Genomic DNA, 21,194 nt, shown 5'->3' with positions numbered 1-21,194 from the left:
CCTTGAGCTCACTTTGTAGCCCAGGCTGGTCTCGAACTCACAACGATCCGCCTGCCTCAGCCTTGCGAGTGCTGAGATTACAGGCATGTGCCACCACGCCTGGCTTAAAATATTTTAAAGTACATGTGGTTTACATTTTTCCACAGCAGTGGAAAAAAAATTTTTTTAGTTGACCTCTTCACAGGTTTCTGAGAGAGAATTAAGTCCTAATGCCCAAGACATTCATGATCTGTGACTAATTTGGGGTTCTGTACATTGAAATGGTACTAACTGTATGCCACTCTAAGGGAAATCAAAAAAATAATCTCTGTTGTGTGTTCAGATGAGAATCTAAATTGAGAAAGTCTGGAGGTTTTAATCCTGTAGGCATTGCACCATGTTATAGGATGAGTGAGAGAGAGACCTTTTTATGTAAAGTGGGAGTTGCACAAGGAGAGTAGAAAATGAGAAAGGGTAGAAGTCTGACATGTCATCAGCTCAGCTTAGGAAATAGTGTATGTGAGACTTGAATGTTTTGAAACTGATTCCTCTTTCACTGTTTATGCTGTGGATTAAACCTTGTGGAAAGTGTATACTGAGTAGTTATACCCCGGCTTGCAGACTGCCCTTATGATTGACCCAGATTCACATGGCTTCACCCAAATAAGAAAATAAGCATTCACTTTATTGTTTTTATTTTATAATGCCAGATGGTATTTAATAAAGAAAGGGTGTTTTCCAAGTTCACTGTTTTTTTTTTTTTTTTTTTTAATTTTAAAGAGAACAAAATTTCAAAACAAGATAATAGGGTAGGTAACAGTGGTTAATACACTGCATATTGTTATGTTTAAATTAGTTACTCAGAGTACAAGACATCGGCATTTAATTCTCCAAACAATGTTAGCAACGATATTAACCCTTGCCCGAAGCATTTGTCACAATAATTCTGTGTCTGAGTCCTCCCCAGTCACAATCTCTGCATTTAGACCAAGGAATGCAAATTGCTAACAATCTTCCCAGAATAAAATTTGAGAAATACTCAAGTTATGTGCAGTCAGTCCTCATTTGTATATCTTATCAAAAGGAAGAAGCCTTGCCAGATGTCTCGTACATAGTGAAACTGTCCTTTAGAAAAATTGTTTGGAAGAAATTCATTGATATAGAGCCTTGAGTTCTCTGACCTGGCTGGGAACAGAATCTGAACTATGCAGAGAGGGTTGTATGTGTTTGTGTTTAGCTTGTAGTGTGTGTGATCCAAGTTCCCTCCACTTGGAAGAGAACAATGCTGGCATGTGGGGAAGATGGAATACAGAAGGAGCCAAGAGCGAGGGTGGCCCCCTTGGAGCTCAGCCTTGCCTCTTTTTCAGCCCTTTGTCGGCTGACTTGAAGCTACTAATGAGTTTTTTTTCTCTCCTTCTTTCTCCTCTTCTGTTTCCTTTCCCTTTCCCCTTTTTCTTCCCTTCCTCTTTTTCTTAACTCCTTTGTCCTTCCTCAGGCCCCTTATCCCTGACTTCCTGCCAAGCCCCCTGATGTCCTCTTCTTAATCTTGCCTGCATTTTGAATTCTCATTTTCTCAGACTGGGGGAGAAAGTCTACATTTTCAGGCTTAAAAGTAAGGTGCAAACACTCCCCAAGGGCTTATTGCCTGCATTGCTAAATTATATGAAGTGTGGATCTGCTAGGACCATCAGCCTTGTCCAGAACATTGACTGTCCATGGCAGTGTCCTGAGATTTTGGAGGTTTTTTTGGTGGTGGTGGTGGTGGTAGTGCGGGGGTTGAACCTAGGGCCTTTGCCCTGAGACATATCCTTACACTTTTTAAAAAATTTTGAGACAGGATTTCCCTAAGTTTCTAAATTGGCCAGACCGGATTTGAATTTGCCATTCTCCTGCCTCACCCTTTCACAGTGCTGGGATCACAGGCATGTGCCACTTCCCGTAGCTTTGGGGATTGTTTTTAAAGAGAGTATAAATGTTGACACTCATGGCTAATTTAGCAAGTAGAGACTGAAAATAGTAATCAAGCCTTACTTCTATGGTACACATTTTAGGGTTAGCCTGCATGGTGAATTTCCTGACTGTCTGATAGGGTAGGTTTCTATCTGTCCTTCCTTCCTTCCCTCCCTTCCTTTCTTTTCCTTCTGGATAGGTGAGTTTTAGTGGAATTTGATGGTGATAAAAATGACTTTATTTTTGTCCAGGCACTTTTTTTTTTGAGACAGGGTCTCGAACTCATTATGTATCCTAGGCTCCCTTGAACTCAGGGGGTTCCTTCTGCCTCAGCCGCCAGGGTGCTGGGATTACAGGCATGTGCCACAATGCGTGGCACATTTTCATATTTTTATACGGGTCATGTTGGGGTGTGGTGCTTTAAAGAGAGTTTTGGGAGAGCTCAGTCATAGGAGACACCACAGAAAGATTCAGCAGGTCAGTCTGCAAGGTGTCGATGCTCCCCAGAGGAAGTGCTTTCTCACTCGTGTCATTTCTTTTTTATCTAAGAATGCCCCTCCTCTTTAAGAGCACCCTTTTTAAAGAGTCTAATGAGGATGCTGCATGTATAATATAATTTAATATAGAATATAATTTGTATGTAAAATACAAGACCAGACACTAAGAAATTACATACTTTTTTATGTGGTTTTCTGTATTTGTAGCTGTGGATTCAAACTCTCAAACTTTACAACCAATAACATTGGAACTGAGAAGACGGAAAATATCGAAAGGAAGTAACATCCCATTAAAACGTCCTCGACTTGACAAAAATTCATGTGAGTGTCCAATTTGTGTATATGTGGCTGGAATTTGACATTGTGTTGATTAGTCTCCCTTGTCTAACTTATAGGCTCTAATGCTTGATCACATGAGCTAATGTGAATAGAACATGCTTGAATTAGGAGTTACTGCTAGAAGAAACAAAAACTTCGTTAGTATGGAGCTCAGTGCTATCATATCCATTTCCACAAACTGTTTGATTTGGATTCCTCTGGAAATTCAGTGGTTCGGGAAGGGGTAAATTTTGTATGCTGAGAGAGGATTAAAGAATGCTATTTATTGATTAGAAAAATGCTCTGTTGACTTCAAAAAGATTTGTAAAGGCTCTAAATAAGACTTGTATAAAATATAATTGACTTTGGAAGTTAACATATAGATTTTCATGTTGGGAAGCTCCAAAATAGAACTTAATTGTCAAGATAGAGACATATTTTCATGTTGTGAGTCCTCAGTGATAAAAATTCTGTCCAAGCAGAGAGAGTTTACCTTTACTTAAAACTATCCAGTAGGAAAGGATGGTAATCTAACATTCCAGAAGTCTCTATAAAATTCTTGTAGAGGCAACTGGCCCAGAAATGTGTAATGGCAGAATTATTTCTGTTAGTCTCTGGACTATAACTTTCTTAATGGTTTCTAGCCCAGAAAAAGTCAAAAAACTGCTCTGAAAAAGATTTATCGAGGAGACGGTCTTCCAGGCTATCCGCTAATGGGACCCCTGAGGTCCTAGACCCTGATTTGGTTGTACCAGAGTTGGTTGATACAGTTGATGCGGATCCTCTGCGAGACACATCAGCTAGTACCAAGGAATCTGAAGAAGGTGAGTCTGAGTCTGTTCTGGAATTGTTTTGCCAACCTGGTGCTTGTCTAGTGAGAAAATGAGAGCCAGTCTAAGTCATTATGTGCTGGCTTCCATAAGTATTGTCTTGAAATCATATTATTGAATGGGCCCCAGTATTCATGTAATATTTTGTTCTCCACTGACTATTCATTTAATAGATAGACTTTTTTTTTTTTTCCTAGTACCGGGAATCAAACTCATGACCTTGTGCTTGCCAGGCAGGCGCTGTGCTGCTGAGCTAAATTCCCAGCCACTGTAGATAGACTTTCTGAATGCATTTGTGCTTGGGTTTACTTATTGCTCCGTGCTAGGTTGGAGGTACACTGCTTCAAAAACCCTGCTTTTCTGTCTTTCTGGTGTCATCTCACTCCATGCTTTTTTTTATTGACATTTCTAGGAATTTCTCCTTTCACTTTATCCTCCTTTGAGATATTCACAGCCATGGCTATATGTTTAGGAACCTGTGAGTGTATATTGTTAGATGAACAGCTTCCTTTAGCAGGTTCCTGGCTTCCTTAGTCTATTACTGGATTTTTGATTTTCAGATTATATACATATAATGTTCCTCACACTTTCTTTTTTTCTTCTAGGTCAGTTGAAATCTCCTTTGGAAGCTGGCCAGGTGTCATCTACGCTAACTTGTCACTCCTTTGGGGATGGATTAGGGGCTGCAGGCTTGGAGTTGAACTGCAAGTCAATGGGAGAAAACACTATGAAAACGGAACCGGCGTCTCCTCTTGCTGAATTAAAAGGGATTTCAACTGTAGAAGGTTCATATTTAGAGTTCACTCAGTATATATGCATATATATATATATATATGTTTTTGCTTTGATTGTGAACTAAAAAAAACTTCTAATGATTTTTTTACTTTTTATTAATAATCTCATTGAAAAATTATTTTTAATTAATTAATTTTGTAGTCCTGGGTATTGAACCCATAACCTTCACTCTGAGCTAGATCCCCAGCCCCCATTTTTAATATTTTGAGACAAAGTTTCATTAGGTTGCTAGGTTACCCAAAGTGGAGTGGGGGCGTGTCAAATTTGTGATCCTCCTCCTTGAACCTCCTAGAGGTGCTGGGATTACAGGAGTGAGCCACCATGCCCAGCTAATGCCCTATTTTAATGCTATTCCCTTTTCATTTTGGGAATTTGTATTCACGTTCTTTTTTAGTTAGTGTGGCTAGGGATTTATCAATTTTGTTGAAGATTTCAAAGAACTAACCTTTTAGTTGAATTTTCTCTGTGGTTTGTTGTTTTGAAAATGCCGTAGAAGCTGTAGTGGTAATACTCTTGTAATGATGGAACTCCAGAAGGCTGAAATAGGCAGATTGCATGTTCAAGCCCATCCTTGGCAGTCCATCAATTTAGCAAGACCTTATCTCAAAATGTTAAAGAACTGGCTGCGTATAAAGCTCAGTGTGAAAGCCCTGGGTTAAATTTCCAGCAAAACCCTCCTACCCCATTATAGATTTGTTTTGACTTTTTAAAAGTTTTTCTGTACCCTTGGCTCAGTGGTTTTAGATCTTTTTACTTTCAAATATAAGCATTTAAGGTTCTAAATTTCCTGTGAAGTACTATTTTAGCCACATCTTGCAGATACTGCTCAGTTGCATTTTTCTTCTTTTTTTGTTGTTTTTTTGGTGGGTGGTGCTGGGATGGAATTGGCTGTCTTGGAACTCACAGGGATCCTCCTGTCTCAGCCTCCCACATGCTGGGATTACAGGCATGTGCCACTGTGCCAGGCTATAACACATTTTAATTTTTTGTACATCCTCTTTTTCTCTCCTCCTTGCCCTCCTTCCATATCTTGTTTTGTATGTCTGGTGTTTTTTTTCAGATTTTGCAATATTTATGTATATGTTCTAGTATATCTTCGGGATAAGACCTAAGTCTAAACACAAAATATATTTATGTTTCATGTATACCTTATACAAATAGTGTAAAGCTAATTTTATATGGTATTTTTATTTTTATGTCCAGGGTCCAGGGCCTTCACACTGAACTACATTCTAGCCCTTTTTGAAAAAAAATTTTGAAGCAAGGTCTCACTGAATCTCTAAATTGAAGGAGGTAGAGTAGGAGAGAAGGCAATTAATAGAAGTATATATACCTTCGAAGCCTTAAGAGTTTGTATGGTAGTTTTCTAAGCCGGGCATGGGACATGCCTTTAATCCTAGCACTTGGGAGGCTGAGACAGCAGGATCATTGTGAGTTTGAGGCAGGCTTGGTCTACAGAGTGAGTTCAAGGCCAGCTTGAAAACCAAAAAATCAAACCAAACCCCAAAACCAAACCAAAGCAAACCAAGCCAAGCCAACCAAACAAATGATGAATCAAACTTCCATGTCTGCCTGAAGGGCTTCTTATTGGGAGGACATGGCATTTAAACTACGGTAGTAGAGGAATAGCACTGTCCATTAACTAACAGATTTGGCTTATTATTCTAGCAGAGGCAACCACTTGAGCATATTTCCTGTGAGGTCATTTCAGAAGTCAGTCAAATAGTTTTTTTTTTTTTCCCCCGGTACCAGGAATCGAACTCACGACCTGGTGCTTGCCAGGCAGGCGCTGTGCTGCTGAGCTAAATCTCCAGCCCTGAAGTCAATCAGATAGTTAATGATTCTATTTTGCTTTTTGTTTGTTGGTTTTTGGTGATGCTGAGATTGATCCAAGGACCTACTGTACATTAGGCAAACGCTTTACTAATGAGCCCCCACCTCAGCCCAGGGATTCTGTGTTTTAACACAGACATACTGATGACTTTATTTAATATTAGCCATCATGAGATCTGTACTTTACATACTATTTGTCTTATACTAAATTGAAATCTTAATTTATGTATTTTAAGAATATATTGTTGGTTTCTTTCCTTTTTTTGGTGGTACTGGGGATTGAACCCAGGGCTTTCACGCTGAACTACATGCCTGGCCTGTTTTAATTTTTGATACAGAATCTTTGTGAGTAGTTATGTAGCCCAAGCTACATAACTTTATATCCTCCTGCCTCAGCCTCCCAAGTGGTGGGATTATAGGCATGCCCCATTACTCCCAGCAAGAATATAAGATTTTAAATTCTTTACCTTTTGGAAAGGCAAATTCCAGATACATAAGTAAATAGTGAGACAAGCTCTAACTTTAGTGTAGTTTAGGGTGGCCTTGAACTCAACTATGTAGCTTGGGCTACAGCTTGAACAGTGAACTGAGAGTACTCAGGTCTTCTTCCAGCTTGTCCCTGCTATCTTTCTGTTGGTCCTTTGTGCACTGGAGCCCAGAGTGTTATGCCTTAGCCTTGCGTCGTGGTACAAGGGCCTCCCATCTCTTGCTAAGCTTCCTGTTTGCGTCAAGGTTCCTTTATTCCTAGCTGCTTTCCTGTTTTGTGAGAGGAATGATTAAAAGTGATGTAGAAATGAGACAGGAATTTAATCTCAGGATTCTGTTGTCTGTTTTGACAGAGACAGCTCTACATGACAGTCATATCCTTACAATGCAGAAGATTAAGCTTTTAATTATGTTGTCTTAGGAGTGATGTTATCTAGACATCACTTGAAATTGGCAGTTAGTTGTTCGTACACTACTAGGAGATATATGGTGTGTATTGGATAAGTGAAGAAACTAAGTTAGAAGCAAAATTCAGTGCCTATTGTAAAGTTTATATGTTTGTGATCCCTTAGACAAACTCTTTACAAAATATATATACTCACTTACTTACTTAATTTATTCCTGTCTTTGGTAGTGCTGGGGATTGAGCACAGGGTCTTTGTACCAAACTTAAATTTATTTTCAGAAATAATCTCACTAATTTGCCCATGTGGGACATGAATTTGTGATCCTTTTTCCTTAAGTGCTGGGATTATGGGCACATGCCACTGTGTCTGGTGCATATACAATTTCTGTTTTGTGTCAATTAATTTGGTTATGTATCTGGTTTATGTGGGATGCAGAAATAAGGTAAAGGTAGAACAGGTGAGTCTTGAGGAAGGGATCATGGTTAAGAGTTCATATCCTCTTTTGTATCATCAGAAAATAATTGAGAACCACCAGAACTGAAGTACTTAACCTATTTTCTTTCCAAGTGTCTTGGTTACTTTTCTTGTTGCTGAGATAAAATACCTGACATCCAAGGTTAAAGGGGGAAAGATTAATTTAGCTCACAGTTTGTGGAGGTTTCAGTCCATAATCCACTGGCTCTACTAAGGCAGGGTGGCATGGCAGAGGGGCAGCAGTTCATAGTGGTGGAAGACAGCAAAAGCAGTAAGAATAATAGGGGAGGAGCAAACCTCTTTTCCTCCCTTATATTGTATGCAGGCTACCTGCTCTAGGGCGGGTATAGCAGTCATACCTCCAGTTCCAGGACTAGACAGTGAACCAGTCACAAACTAGATTTAGCTGCCTCTAAAAAGCCCAACGCCCTTGATGGCTTGAGGCTTTGGGGGGCCATCTAGATACAAATTGTAACACCAAGAGAGTTTATAGTAATGGTAGAGGTAGACTACCTTGAACTTTAGCTAGGAGGAATAAAGGCAGCGTGGAACTCATTGTTCTGTTCTTGTGAAATAGGTTTGTGCTTTTTGCTTTGATGACCTGAAAGCCAAGAGAAGAATGGAGGTGAAGTTGTCTTCCTTCATTCATTTATGCTACAAAGTAGGAATTAGAATCATGTCCTTAGAAGCTCAGAGATCTCAGATTATTCTCTAAATGTAGGCTCATTCAAAGGTAACAAGGGCTATTTAAAAAACAGACGCTCTATTCATTTTATTTGACTAATTAATGAAACAAATTTTTTTTGAGACAGCGTCTTGGTATATAAGCCAAGCTTGCCTTGAACTCACTATGGAGCCTAGAGTGGTCTTGAACTCATGGCAGTCTTCCTGTCCCTAGCCTCCTGAGTGCTGGGATTATAGGCGTGTATCACTATACTCCCTCCATTCATTATTTTAGTCAACCAATATTTAGTATATACCTCGTAAGTGCCAGATCCTATTCTAGACTCTCTTGTTTTTCAATATTCTATACTCTTGGTTTTAGTGTTCACTTAACTGTGCCTCTGGGAAAAGGTGATATTTAGGTTGTAGATGTGGAGGCAAGGGTGGAAGAAACTAGACCTTCCACAGGATCTTTTTTTTCTTCTTTTTTTTTTTTTGGTGTTTTTGAGACAGGGTTTCACTATGTAGTTCAGGCTGGCCTTGAGCTCACTTGTAGCCCAGGCTGGCGATCCTCCTGCCTCAGCCGCCTGAGTGCTAGAATTACAGTTCCACAGGATCTTGAAGGTGAGCAGCGGGTAGACATTTGGAGATGGAGGTGAGGTATGATAGCATCAGCTGTGATTTTTGACTAATCTCAGGCTTCTTGAAATGAGTTAAGACTGGAATGTGCATGTTGCTGCCAGACTAGGGCTAGTCATTTTGAGGAATTTATGGAACTACTGAAAAGTGCTTTGTTCTCAGGTACAAGAGTAATATAGTGCTAGGCATAGTAGAACATGACTATAATACTAACACTGGGGACCTGAGACAGGAGGATTGTTGAGTTTGAGTCCAGTCTGGGCTACATACTAAGCCAAGAGCAGCCTAAAGTACACAGCAAAGACCCTGTCTCAAAAAACCAAAAGAATAATGCAGCTAACACTTGTGACTCTTATAGCCAAAACTATATTAACACTAGATCCTGAGAGCCTCAGACCCCTAATTGGCCAGCAACTTCCTGCTGCTTCTGGCTACCTGTTGCCTGTCCTTGGGGCTGACTGTTGCTGCAGCAAAGCCTCCTTGCTTTCGTGAAGCTCAGCCAGTATACTTCTACCTCTGGGGCGACAACCAGCACATTTTGTTGTGTGTGGTGCTGGGGGTGGAACTTATGGCCTTCTCCATACTAGGCAAGCACTCTATCTCTGAGCTACATCCTCACACCAGCACACTTCTGTTGTACTTTTCCTTCCAAACTGGAACAGAGAGATCCCCTGCTTTACTGTTTCTAGGTCTGCCATAATATTGCAACTCTTTTTTTCCAAATGAAGTTTCAAGTGTGTTCTACTTTTTGGTGTTGCAATTTTTCCCCCAAGATTCCTCTCAGATATGGCAATTTAAAAAATCAACATATCCAATTAGATAAAGAATGTTTTGAAAATTATTGTGAGAAATATTTTAGTATATTTCTGAAATACTAAAAGTAAATAGTTATTCATTAGTTTTCTTCATTGAAAAACATTACATCAATATGAGATCTTCCCATGGCTTATGTGGGCTTAGTATCTTCATTTTTGAGTCATGAAGAGAGATTAATAAAAAATTTCACTTAATTTTGATTACTAAGTGAAATTTGATTTTTCACAATCAGTAAATTCATTAAATACTAATTATTTTCATACAGCTAGTAGTGTTTTTTTGTTTTTTCCGTTTGAAACAGGGTTTCACTATGTACCTCTAAGTAGCATTGAGCTTACCATGTAACTCATACTGGTCTCAAATTTTGATCCTCCTGTTTCAGCTTCCTAAGTGCTGGGACTATAGGCGTGTGCCACCTTGCTTGGTTTACATACTAGTCTTGTCTCTTCTTTCCTTCTCCCTTACCTCCTCTCCCCTCCCTTCTCTTCCTTCCCTTCTTTGTATGGGGATTGAATCCAGGGTTTTCACATAAGATTACATTCCCAGCCCGTTAAAATAAAAATAATTTTTTTCCCTCAGCCAGGCATCACGGCACATACCTGTAATCCCAGCACTTAGGAGAGTGAGGCAGGAGGATTGACATGAATTCAAGGCCAGACTGGGCTACATAGTGAGCTCAAGGCCAGCCTGAACTACACAGTGAGACCCTGTCTCAACCCCACCCAAACCCAAAACCCGCCCCCCTTTTTAAAAAAATTTCAAGATAGAGTCATGCAGAGTTGCCCAGGTTGGGCTCAACTTGCGTTCCTCCTGTCTCAGCTTCATAGAGTGCTGGGATTTTGATGAGTTTTTATAACTAGTCTCTGAATTAGGGCAGTTGGGACCCTGCTTCTTTTTATTTTTTTGACAGTGTCTTGCTATGTAGTTCGTGTTATGCTGACCTTGAACTCACTATATAGCCCAGGCTAGGGGACCTTTATTTGAAAATTATTTTGCTGGGCCTGGTGTTGCATGCCTATAGTACTAGCTACTCTGAAGTCTAATGAAAGAGTATCTTAAATTTCAGAACGTCTTGAACAACTTAATAAAAACCGATGCTAAAATGAAATTGAAAAAAGGTTGGGGATGTGGCTCACAGTACTTGTCACAGTACTTGCCTAGCCTTGTGCAAGGCTGTTTTCAATCCCTAGTACAGAAAAAGAAAATTTTTTAATTATTTTAAACTTGGCATGGTAGTACACACATGTAATCCCATCTGTTCTGAAGGCTGAGGCTGGAGAACCGAAGGTTTGACTGAGCCTGGGTGACATAGTGAGTTTTTCTTTTTTCTGAAAAGAAAGCGAGAGAGAGAGAGAGAGAGAGAGAGAGGGGGGGGGGATAGATGTCCTTTCTCACTCATTTTGTAAGTGTATGGTAGGAAATATTAAAACCAAGTAAGCACTGGGCATGGTGGCGCATACCTGTAATCCCAGCTTTCGGGACCCTGAGGCAGGAAGATTGCTGAGTTTGAGTCCAGCCTGGGCTACCAAGTGCATTGAAGGACAGCCTGAAGTGCATAGCAAGACCTCGTCTCAGAAAGACAAAAAGAAAACAAACAAAACCAAGTAAGCTGGGCACAGTGGCACACCTGTAATCCTAGCATTCTAGGGGATTGAGGCAGGAGGATTGAGGATTCACGTCCCTTCTGAGCAGTTTGGTGATTTTGTGAGACCCTGTGTCATGAATGATTAATGAATGAATGGGGATGTAACTCAGTGTGAAGGCTTCATTTCTCAATACAGCCAAAAGGAAAACCCCTCAAAATTATAACCTGATAAAAGAAAAAAGTAACAGGTTGCCCATTGTATAGCCTCAGTTTCTTCAAGGAGCCACAGCACAAGTCATATGGTTCCATCCTCTAGATGTGGCTCTGTTCATACACATTCATTCCCGTCTCTTCACAAGGACATTATAATTCATTTCGTTATGTGTCCCATAATTTATTTAGCTCATGCTGAAAGACATCCTAGTTACTTCCAAATTTTCACCATTACTTTCCCTCTTAAAAGACAAGGAGCCTACTATGTGGCAAAAGGGAGTGATTTAGCCAGTTGCATGCTTCCCACTGATTGGTTTTTTTTTTTTTTTTTTTTTGGTTTTTTTCCGGTACCGGGAAATCTAACTCTTGACCTTGCGCTTGCCAGGCAGGCGCTGTGTCGCTGAGCTAAATCCCCAGCCCCCCGACTGATTGGTAATGCAGTGTAATTCCTGCCTTCCAGCTGGGTTCCTAATTCATTTTGCTCCTTAATTATTTTAATTAATTGATTAATTAATTAATTAATTTTAAAGACAGGGTCTTGCTATGTAGTCCAGACTGTTCTTGAACACACTATATAGCCCAGGCTGGCTTTGAATTCCTGGTGATCCTCCTGTCTCAGCCTCTCATGTGCTTGTATTTCAGGTGTGTGCCACCACGCCTGGCTGGGTCCCTCATTCTATCTGATGAGATGCTGGTTGCTGTCACATGAAGGGAACAGAGTTGTTGTCTTGGGGGACTTTGCACACTGTGATGAAGTACCCTGGCTTCCAGGCAGGGCACTTGGTGTAGCAGTCTGTACACCCAGGGGTGTGTGTGGAGGGTGGCTGGTTGTGAAGTCATTGAGTTGTGTGTGTCATGTCAGTATTCCAGACCAGGTGACCCTTTTGGGATTCTTGAATTTTAGGGCAGGGAGGGGGGCTGTTGGTCTGAAAGTGGAATGTGGTGTTCTGTTTCTTTTGGAACAAGGGCTTTTTGGTAAATACAGGGCTATTGGGAAAGATTGCTGTGGGAGAGGGAGGGTGTTGAGAACTCATTCACCAGGAATGTATTATGTAAGTGAGCAGGAAATGGGGTAGATCAGCAGTGGAACATTCAGCAAGGTTCCTGGGAGCCAGGGTGCTGCGTTGTCACTGTTTAGTGACTGCTGCCCCAAGCTGCTGCCACAGCCTTGGTGTTTTTAAACTGAGGTCATGTTAGAGCTATCCGTGTAAGCCAGGCTCATGGGCAGCAGGGTAAGGAGCTGGCGAAGGCTGTATGTCTAGTGCAGAGCAGAGCAGAGGCATGTGGCTGCTCCAAACGCAGCTCAGGCATTTGGAGCAGCTCTGCCATCTTGTGGAATAAATGCTCAGTGATTTTTGGTGATTGCCAAATGCTAGGGCAGAGCCTTGAAATGTTTACCAGGACTGTGGATTGCAGGATTGGTTTCTTTCCATTCAGCTAGTGTGTGGCCTCAAAAGTATTTTTCCTGATACAAATACTTTCTCTGTATATGTATCTAAAGATATGTAGGGGTGTGTGTGTCTCCCTCGCCTCTTTGGTTCTAGGGATTGAGTTCAAGGCCTCACTTTTTGTTAAGCGCATCCAGTACCACTGAGTTATATCCCTAGACTGCATATATTTTTCTGGTTTTTGTTTTGAAATTATTACAGACTTACAAAAATGGTGGTACATGTCTAAAATCCCAGCATTCTGGGAGGCTGAGACAAGGAGAATCACAAGTCCAAACACAGCCTGGGTAACTTAGGCCCTTTCTCAAAATAAAATAATAACATAAGATAAAAAGTACTGGGAATATAACTCAGTATAAAGCCCTGGGTTCAATCCCCAGTACTGCATAAAAACAAAACCAAATAACTCAAAAGAATTTCCATATACCTTCCCTTATATTAGGCAATATAAGTCCCTTAGTTGTTAGCAATTTCCTGTATTTATTTTATTAATATTTCTATTTTTTAAAACTGGATTTTTCTGAATATTTAAAAATAAGTTATAGGCCTTTACCCCTGAATAAAACATTGTTTTTTTTTTTTTTTTTTTTTTTAGACAGGGTTTCGGTATGCAGTTCAGGCTGGCCTTGAACTCACTTTGAAGCCCAGGCTGGCCTCAACTCACGGTGATCCTCCTATCTCAACCTCCCGAGTGTTGGGATTACAGGCGTGCACCACAATGCCTGGAAAACATTGGTGTTTTTATTTGTTTGGTTTTGGTTTTTAAAGTAGGGGATATAGTTCAGCAGGTACAAGTGCCTGCCTGGAAAGTGCAAGGTCCTGAGTTGGATTCCGGTACCAAAAAAAAAAAACAAAAAAAAAAACAAAAACCAACTGGTATGTTTTTGGTTTTTGAGACAGTCTCTCTGTGTAGCTCAGGCTGGCCTTGAACTCAGGGTGATCCACCTGCCTCCACCTCCTGAGTGCTGGGATTGCAGATATCAGATCTCTCTGTTGTAAAGCTCTGTTTTTCCCTTTATAATAAATTAATTTCTTGTGAGAGGATACTTTGAGATTATCAAAATAATCTGTTTTCTGACCAGACTTTCACTCACTGTGTTAGCATCCACTAATATTTCTTGCTTGAAACAACACTACTTTGATTGGTGATAAGTGTTGATTTTTAACTCTGAATCATCTCTCCTGTATTTATTAGTTCGTATTCTGTCATAAGGAGAAACTTTTACTCCTGCTCTTCCTCCCCACTTATTCATATCAGCATAAACCAGTGAATTCGTACTTTATTCTGTAGGTTATACTCTGTTCTTACCATTATTTCTTTTAATACCTATATTGCCCCAGATTTGGCCAGTGGGGTTCTTTTAGATTGGTTTCTATGTCTTCATTGTTCTTTGAGCACTTTTATTTTCTGGCATAACAAGGTTTTCCAAGCTCATCTTGTATTACCCAAGCCTAGATTCAGAGGTTTCTCCCAGAAGTTCTAGTTTCTGAAGTGGAGAAATGTAGTGAAGAAACCCCGTTATCTTATTATCAAGTGTGCTCACTGTTCCTGGAGTATGCAGAGAAAATGTGGGAATTCTGCTTTACTACTTGCCTTATTTTTGAGCCCCTCTCCATAGGTAACCATTGTCAACAGTTTTATTTCTATTCTTCTAGTTTTATTTTAGTGCATTTTTATAACAAACATCTTTTTTTCTCTTGCTCTCTTTTCTTTCACATATGAACATAAGTAGTGCCATTTGGTTATACTTCCTGTTTTCACTTAACAATATATAGCTATATCATATGATTTTCATATCAGTATGGAATTATTTCATTCTTTTTAGTGGTTGATTAGAATTACATAATGAAGACTTTACATAGTTTGTTTAACTGCTCCTCTATTTGTGGACATTTCTATATCTTTCTATTTTAAGCATTTGATTGGAATTGTGAATATTTAGTTGACTTTTCAGGCTGACCCTGAACACACTGTATCCCAAGCTGGTCTTGAACTCTTGGTAGTCCTCCTGCCTCAGTCTCTGAGTGCTGGAATTACAAGTGTGCCCCGCCTTGCCTAGCTCTATTTTTTTATTTTGAGATGGGGTCTTACTAAGTCACTAAGTTGCTCAGGATTGCAAGTTTCCAGCTCAGCCTGGGCACCTTAGCAACTTACTGAGACCCTGTCTCAAAAAAAGAGCTGAAGATGTAGCTCAGTAGGGAGGCCCTGTGCTCAATTCTTAGTATCCCTCTGCCGCCCTGTATTTATTATAGTTTTTTAAAGTACATGTCAAAAGGCATGAAACTACTGGGCCATGTGGTATCATTGCAGATAAGGAAACAACTGTGTTGGCGACTGGCTCTGAGGCAATCCGAGACAATGCGAAGTGGCTCTTTTCCTCTGGCTGGAGCAGTGGCAGGATCCAGGAGCAGACGCTGAGTGCTAACGATGAAGGGCAGCAGATAGTCATTTGTGCCAGGCGTGGATAGTGTGTAGTCCCTGAGAGCGGGTGCCATCTGGTTCCCTTCCTGCATGTTGAGTCATCTGGGCCTGGGCAAAAGTCAGGACTTGGCTGAGCCAGGGAGGAATGGCAGGGACAGGACACAAGATGAGCATGTGCTGTGAGAGCATGAAGCAGTCACTGGAGCCAGCGCTGTCTGAGGTGGGAAGGGAGTCCTCACTGTGGGAAAACCTGAGATGAGTTTGGAAAGCAAGATGGTGGTTGGGTTGCTATGGCACTTGTGTAAGGCCAGACTAAGTATTGTCAGTCATCTTACAGTGAGGGTTTGAGATCCTGGCAATGGGTATGCAAAAAAGGACTAAATAGGATTTTTATAGAAAACGTAGTTGAAAAGCTTTTTCATAAAAAATAATGTATGCTTATTATGAAAGGAGAAGGATAAAGTACCACATAGAACATGAGCAGGCTTCTGCTCCCACTCTTTTTTGTTTTTGGTACTTGGAATCGACCTTGCTCTTGCCAGGCAGGCACTGTGCAGTTGAGCTACATTCCTGGCTCCCACTAATTAATAGCTATTATGGTGTAACAGTATTATTCCATACATAATAGTTTAAAACAACACATTTATTTTCTTACTTTCTATGGATTTGGAATTGAGGGCTTGGCCAGGGTTGTGTTCTCATCTGAACACTCACGTTTGCTGGCAGTGTTTGATTCCTTGTAGGTTGGCAGGCTGATGGTCTTGGCTTTGTTACTGGCATTCCCAGTCCTTGCCTCTGCAGAGCAGTTCATGGTATAACAGCTTGTTTCATTAAGTCTGCAAAGGAGAATGTCTACTAGTAGGATGGACATTAACAATCTTATGTAATAGGTCACAAAAGTGACAGACTGGGCTGGGCTTGGTGGTGCATGCCTGTAATCCCCGCACTCGGGAAGCTGAGGCAAGAGGATCTTTGGGAGTTTGAGACCAGCCTAGGCTACAGAGTGAGCTCAAGGCCAGCCTGAACTGCATAGCGAAACCCTGTGTCAAAAAGACAAAAAGAAAAAAAGTGACAGACTGTAACCTTTGCCATATTCTGTTAGAGGCCTGTTGGTCTCTTTGCTCTTGCCGTGCACCTTTCACCTTTCGAGGGGGAGGATACACAAGTGCATGGATACCAGAAGGCAAGGAGTGTTAGGAGACACCTTGGAGACATCTGCTCCTCTAGGAAAAAGTGAAAAGATAAAGAGACCTTTCTTTATTGTTACTGTTTTTTAAAGTAAAATCTATGGTCCATTTTTCTCTGCATATATGAATATATAGTAGGAATTTAGGAGTGGCAAGAACAAAGGTTGACTTTTGAGGTTTTGAGCCCAGATACCCAGGAGACACTGTACCATGTCCTAATTCCTCCCAACAAAAATCTGTTAAACATGCAGACTAACATAGAGTGTCTAAACAGTAATACCAGCTACTACTTGGAAATGGTGATTTCCGTACTGCTTTCTATAATGGGAATAAGTTAGTTTACTCTACCCCTTGCTTTTCAACCGGCCTCCCTTGAGGACTTATTTTACATATCTTTTGCCTTCTGTTTCCTAGCAGCTTCTCCCATGTTGACAAGGACCATAATATCCCAAGAGTGGATGATGTCACTTAACTGGTGCCATCAAAGACATCTGTTCCAAATACCACCCCCCACCCCCGTATATAACTCGGGCTATAGTAATATATGGCTCAGTAGGCCTTTTTGGGAACTAGTGGTCTCCCAGTTTGTTTGTCCCCGCCCCTCCTTTCCTTTCTTTCCCTTCCATTTTCCTCCCTTCTTGCTCCTTATACTGGGGATTAAACCCAGAGCCTCAAGCATGCCAGGCAGCACTCTACTACTGAGGTATATCCCCAGCTCTTTCTTCAACTTTGCTTATTTATTGGGTGCTGGGGGTTAAACCTAGGGAGTCATGCATACTAAGTACATACTGTACTGTTGAGTGGTTCCTCCCAGCTAGCTACTGTCCCTCCCTCCTTCCTGCCTTCTTTCTTTTCTGTACTGGGATTTGAGTCCTGGGCCAAGCACATGCTAGGTAAGTGCAATACCACTGAGCTCTATCCCCTCATCCTCAGACAGGGTCTCACAAAATTGCCTAGACTGGGCTTGAACTTTTTTTTTTTGAGACAGGGTCTCGCTATATAGTTCAGGTTGGTCTTGAACTCACTATGTAGCCCAGCCTGGCCTTAAACTTGCAGTGATCCTCCTGCCTCAGCCTCCTGAGTGCTAAGATTTCAGGCGTGCACCAACACACCTGGTTTGGCCTTGAACTCTTGATCCTCTTGGCTCAGCCTGTCAAAATTCTGAGATCGAGGAGTACTCTACCATACCTGGCTCCTAGTTTCTTGACTATACTTTCATCACCATGTTTGTTTTGTTGGAGGAATGTAATATAAAAACATAAAAGAAATGTTATACCTGGGCATGGTGGGTTCACACCTGTAATCCCAGGTATTCAGGAGTCTGAGACATAGGATCAAAAGTTTGAGGCCAGCCTGGGAATTTAGTGAGAGTCTATCTCAGAATAAAATTTTAAAAATGGCTGATTTCAATGCCTAGCACTGCACACATTAAAACATATATTATTGGTTTTCTTTCTACTATAAAAGTCATATGGCTATTAGAATATTTTAGAAAACTTGGAGTTGGTTATGGTGGCACACACCTGTACTCCCAGCATCCTGAAGTGCTGAGGCAGGAGGATCACAAGTTTGAGCCTAGACTGGGCAACTCAGGGACTCAATCGGGCCCTATCTCAAAATTATAAAAAAAAATGGGGGGATAGCTAGGGGTGGTGACAAGAACCTGTAATGTCAGCACTTGGGGAATTGAGGCAGGAGGATCACTGTAAGTTTGAGGCCAGCCTGAACTACATAGTGAGACTTTGTCTCAAAAAACAAACAGAAAGGAAAGGAAAGAGGAAGGGAAAGGGGAAGAGGAAAGGGAAAAGGAAAGGAAAATAAAATAAAAAAGGGCTGGGGATATAGCTCAATGTAAAGACCTGGGTTCAATCCCTAGTACTGCAAAAAACAAAACACAAAACATTGAAAAGTAGGAAAAAAAAATTGATCTCTATAAAAGTTGAAGTCCTATAACAAAGAAGTCATCTTTATTTACATTTTTTTGACCTGTAAATATTTATTAATATTATAGCAGTAAACATATGGCTACAGCTTATAATGTGAAGTGTTTGAATATTAAAATGAATATTTTGATACAAGATGATAAAATACACATTTACAATCTTGGGGAATTTATAATTGATGGGGCTACCTGTCCCCCTATAATAGGCCTGCAGCCATCATTTTTCATTAATGTTTGCAATCCATAATAGTTACATTCCTTCTGGCAAACTGGTATATATCATATCTTGATCATTTTATTGGTTTGCATGTGGAAACCGTGCCATGCAGTGGTAACCACACGGCCTGCACTGGCTGAGCTGGCAACCTTCATTGTGCACACAGAATACTGTATTTTCTTTTGCGGTAGTATGGGAAAATAGGGAAGTATGGAAAATATATTTTTTCATAGCTCTAAAAATTCGTTGTTTAGGAATAAAACAGTCCAGTTTGTAAGACCTTAATGAGAAAGGAACAATTGCTTAAGTCGTGGGGAGTTTATATATATCTATTTTTGCTGTTGTGTGTATAGTTCTTTTTTTAAAACACATCTGAAACATTTTCTCATCACTAAAAAGTATAAACAGCAAGGTATGGTGGCCCGTGCCTGTAATCTCAGCACTTGGGAGGCTGAGGCAAAAGGATTGCCATGAGTGTGAGGCCTGAACAACACAGTGAGATCCTGTCTCAAAACACCAAAAAAAAGAAAAAAAAATTCATAAACATTTTATTCCTATACAGTAAGTCCCCAACTTGCAAACTTTCACGGATACCAGTTAACTTCACATTATGGACATTTTAGATGTGAACAAATTGCAGGGGTAGCTCATGTGTCTGCTGGATGTTATCACAGTTGTGCTGCTGTATGCTTAGTGTATAGTGCTCAGTCAGAGCCCAGGATGTCCAGAAGCAAGAGGAAGAGCAGTGATGATATGGAGGGGACTGCTAGGAAGTGCAAAGCAACATACATTCTATATTTATGTCAAAGTTGTGTAAGACTCTCTTTGCTGGACTTATTAATAATCCAACTTATAGACGTTCCTCTGGATTGGAACTCTACTTGCTGCACAATATTTTCTACCTTTTGATTTGTGGTTCTGAAAGTATAGTTAATTGTGCAATTATTAGATTTTGTCACAGGCTTTTCACTCATACCTGACTTATAACCTATTTCCTGCCCTGATATTTGAGTTTTTTTCCAGCAATGCAGGATAGGTTTTTAGAAGGCTCATAATCAGAAGGACTTGTGTATCAACAAGTTATTCTTTGCTGTGTTTGTATGTTGAGAAGTGTGACTTGTAGAATTGCTGTGAAGATTCATAATGTTTAAATCTTTTGATGTTTCCTCCATCATAAAAAACCAGCAAAATCCCCCCTCCCCAACCCAGTGCATTCACACTGAGCTGCATCCTCAGACCTAAAATTTTGAGACAAGTCTTGCTATACTGCCTAATGTGGGCTTCAATTTGCAATCCTCCTACCTCAGCTTCCCAGACTGCTGGGGTTACAGATAAGTGCCACCAAGCCTAGCTTCAGCAATTCTTTGTCTCGTGTCCTCTGGAAAGGAGCTGTTGGCTTGGCCAGGGGTTTTGTGATAGTGACATTTGGCAGTACCTTCTCATTGGAGTGTTTCTCTGTGTCCACTTGAGCCTCTGTGAGCCTTGTGTCACCACTCAGAGGCAGCTGGTCCACCTGAGTGTAATGCATCCTCTTTTTGGAAGTCCAGCTGTCCTGCCTTTTGCTTTTGCTGGGAGTTTTCATCTTGCTGAACTAATCTTGTTTCCTTTTGCAAGTCTTGCTGGATTGTTAGACTGTCTGACCAGGTGTGCCTGCTTGTTAGCAGATATTTAGTTCACATTTGTCTTGAAATCTACTTATGGACAAGGAGGAGATATATGAGGTTATTGGTAGTCTGCATAGATGAGACTGAATTGGCTTAGAAAATTCTGTTTAGAGTGTAGATTGACTGATTGATGTCAGCTTAAGGGATATTTTGAAGGCTGTCCTCAGCTGCTGGATGTGGTTTTCAGTGCCTTGGATAAATACCTGAGCTACATAGAGTTTTGTAAAATCGAGAGTTAGAATTCTTAGCTAGGCATGGTGGTGCATGCCTGTAATCTCAGCACTTGGAAGGCTGAGACTGAGTTTGAAGTCCCCTGGGCTACGTAGTGAGTTCAAGGCCAGCCTGAACTACAGAGCGGGGAGAGGGAGAGGGAGAGGGAGGGAGATCTTATACTAAAACAAACTTAGACTAAAATAATCAGATGGAAGTGGAATTTAATAGGAATAAATGTAGTTCCAATATAAGGATTCTTAAATTGTTTGAGATTCCCAGAATTCTTTGGGGAAAGGTGAAACACACTTGATATTTTAAAAAGACAAAAAACAGTGTCCAAGGTCTTGGTCAACTAAGCTTGGTACCATCCAGCATCATGTAATGAGACTATGTAAAAAAAAAATCTTTGACTATCTTAATAAAAGATGTCCTAAACAGTGGGAATATTAATTCCACTGAATTGCGGTTGGCCATATTAAGATCTTGTGGTTTATTTCGGATTTCACATTTTTAGAAGGCTATAGGTAAAACGGAGGCCTTTAAAGGATAATGTCTCCCCACCCTTCCCTTCCCTTCCCTTCCCTTCCCTTCCCTTCCCTTCCCTTCCCTTCCCTTC

General features: G+C 40.7%; 1 protein-coding gene across 6 annotated transcripts in view; it reads left to right on the top strand.

Moving 5' to 3' along the window:
• The window catches only part of Phf20 (PHD finger protein 20), a 125,036-nt gene that overhangs the window by 62,318 nt on the left and 41,524 nt on the right, over positions 1 to 21,194 (top strand). For 5 of the 6 annotated variants that reach the window (XM_005384767.2, XM_005384764.2, XM_005384766.1 and 2 more), the window contains 3 exons: positions 2,634 to 2,747; positions 3,389 to 3,568; positions 4,180 to 4,359. In XM_005384767.2, coding sequence (XP_005384824.1) covers positions 2,634 to 2,747; positions 3,389 to 3,568; positions 4,180 to 4,359 — 474 coding nt within the window. The remainder of the gene's footprint in view (positions 1 to 2,633; positions 2,748 to 3,388; positions 3,569 to 4,179; positions 4,360 to 21,194) is intronic. The other variant, XM_013514071.1, reaches the window with a different exon arrangement.

Source organism: Chinchilla lanigera, unplaced genomic scaffold, assembly GCF_000276665.1.
Source record: "Chinchilla lanigera isolate Chin_1 unplaced genomic scaffold, ChiLan1.0 scaffold00021, whole genome shotgun sequence".
NCBI lineage: Eukaryota > Metazoa > Chordata > Mammalia > Rodentia > Chinchillidae > Chinchilla > Chinchilla lanigera.
The sequence above is the reverse complement of the archived record's forward strand: the minus strand, read 5'-3'. Positions and strand labels throughout refer to the sequence as shown.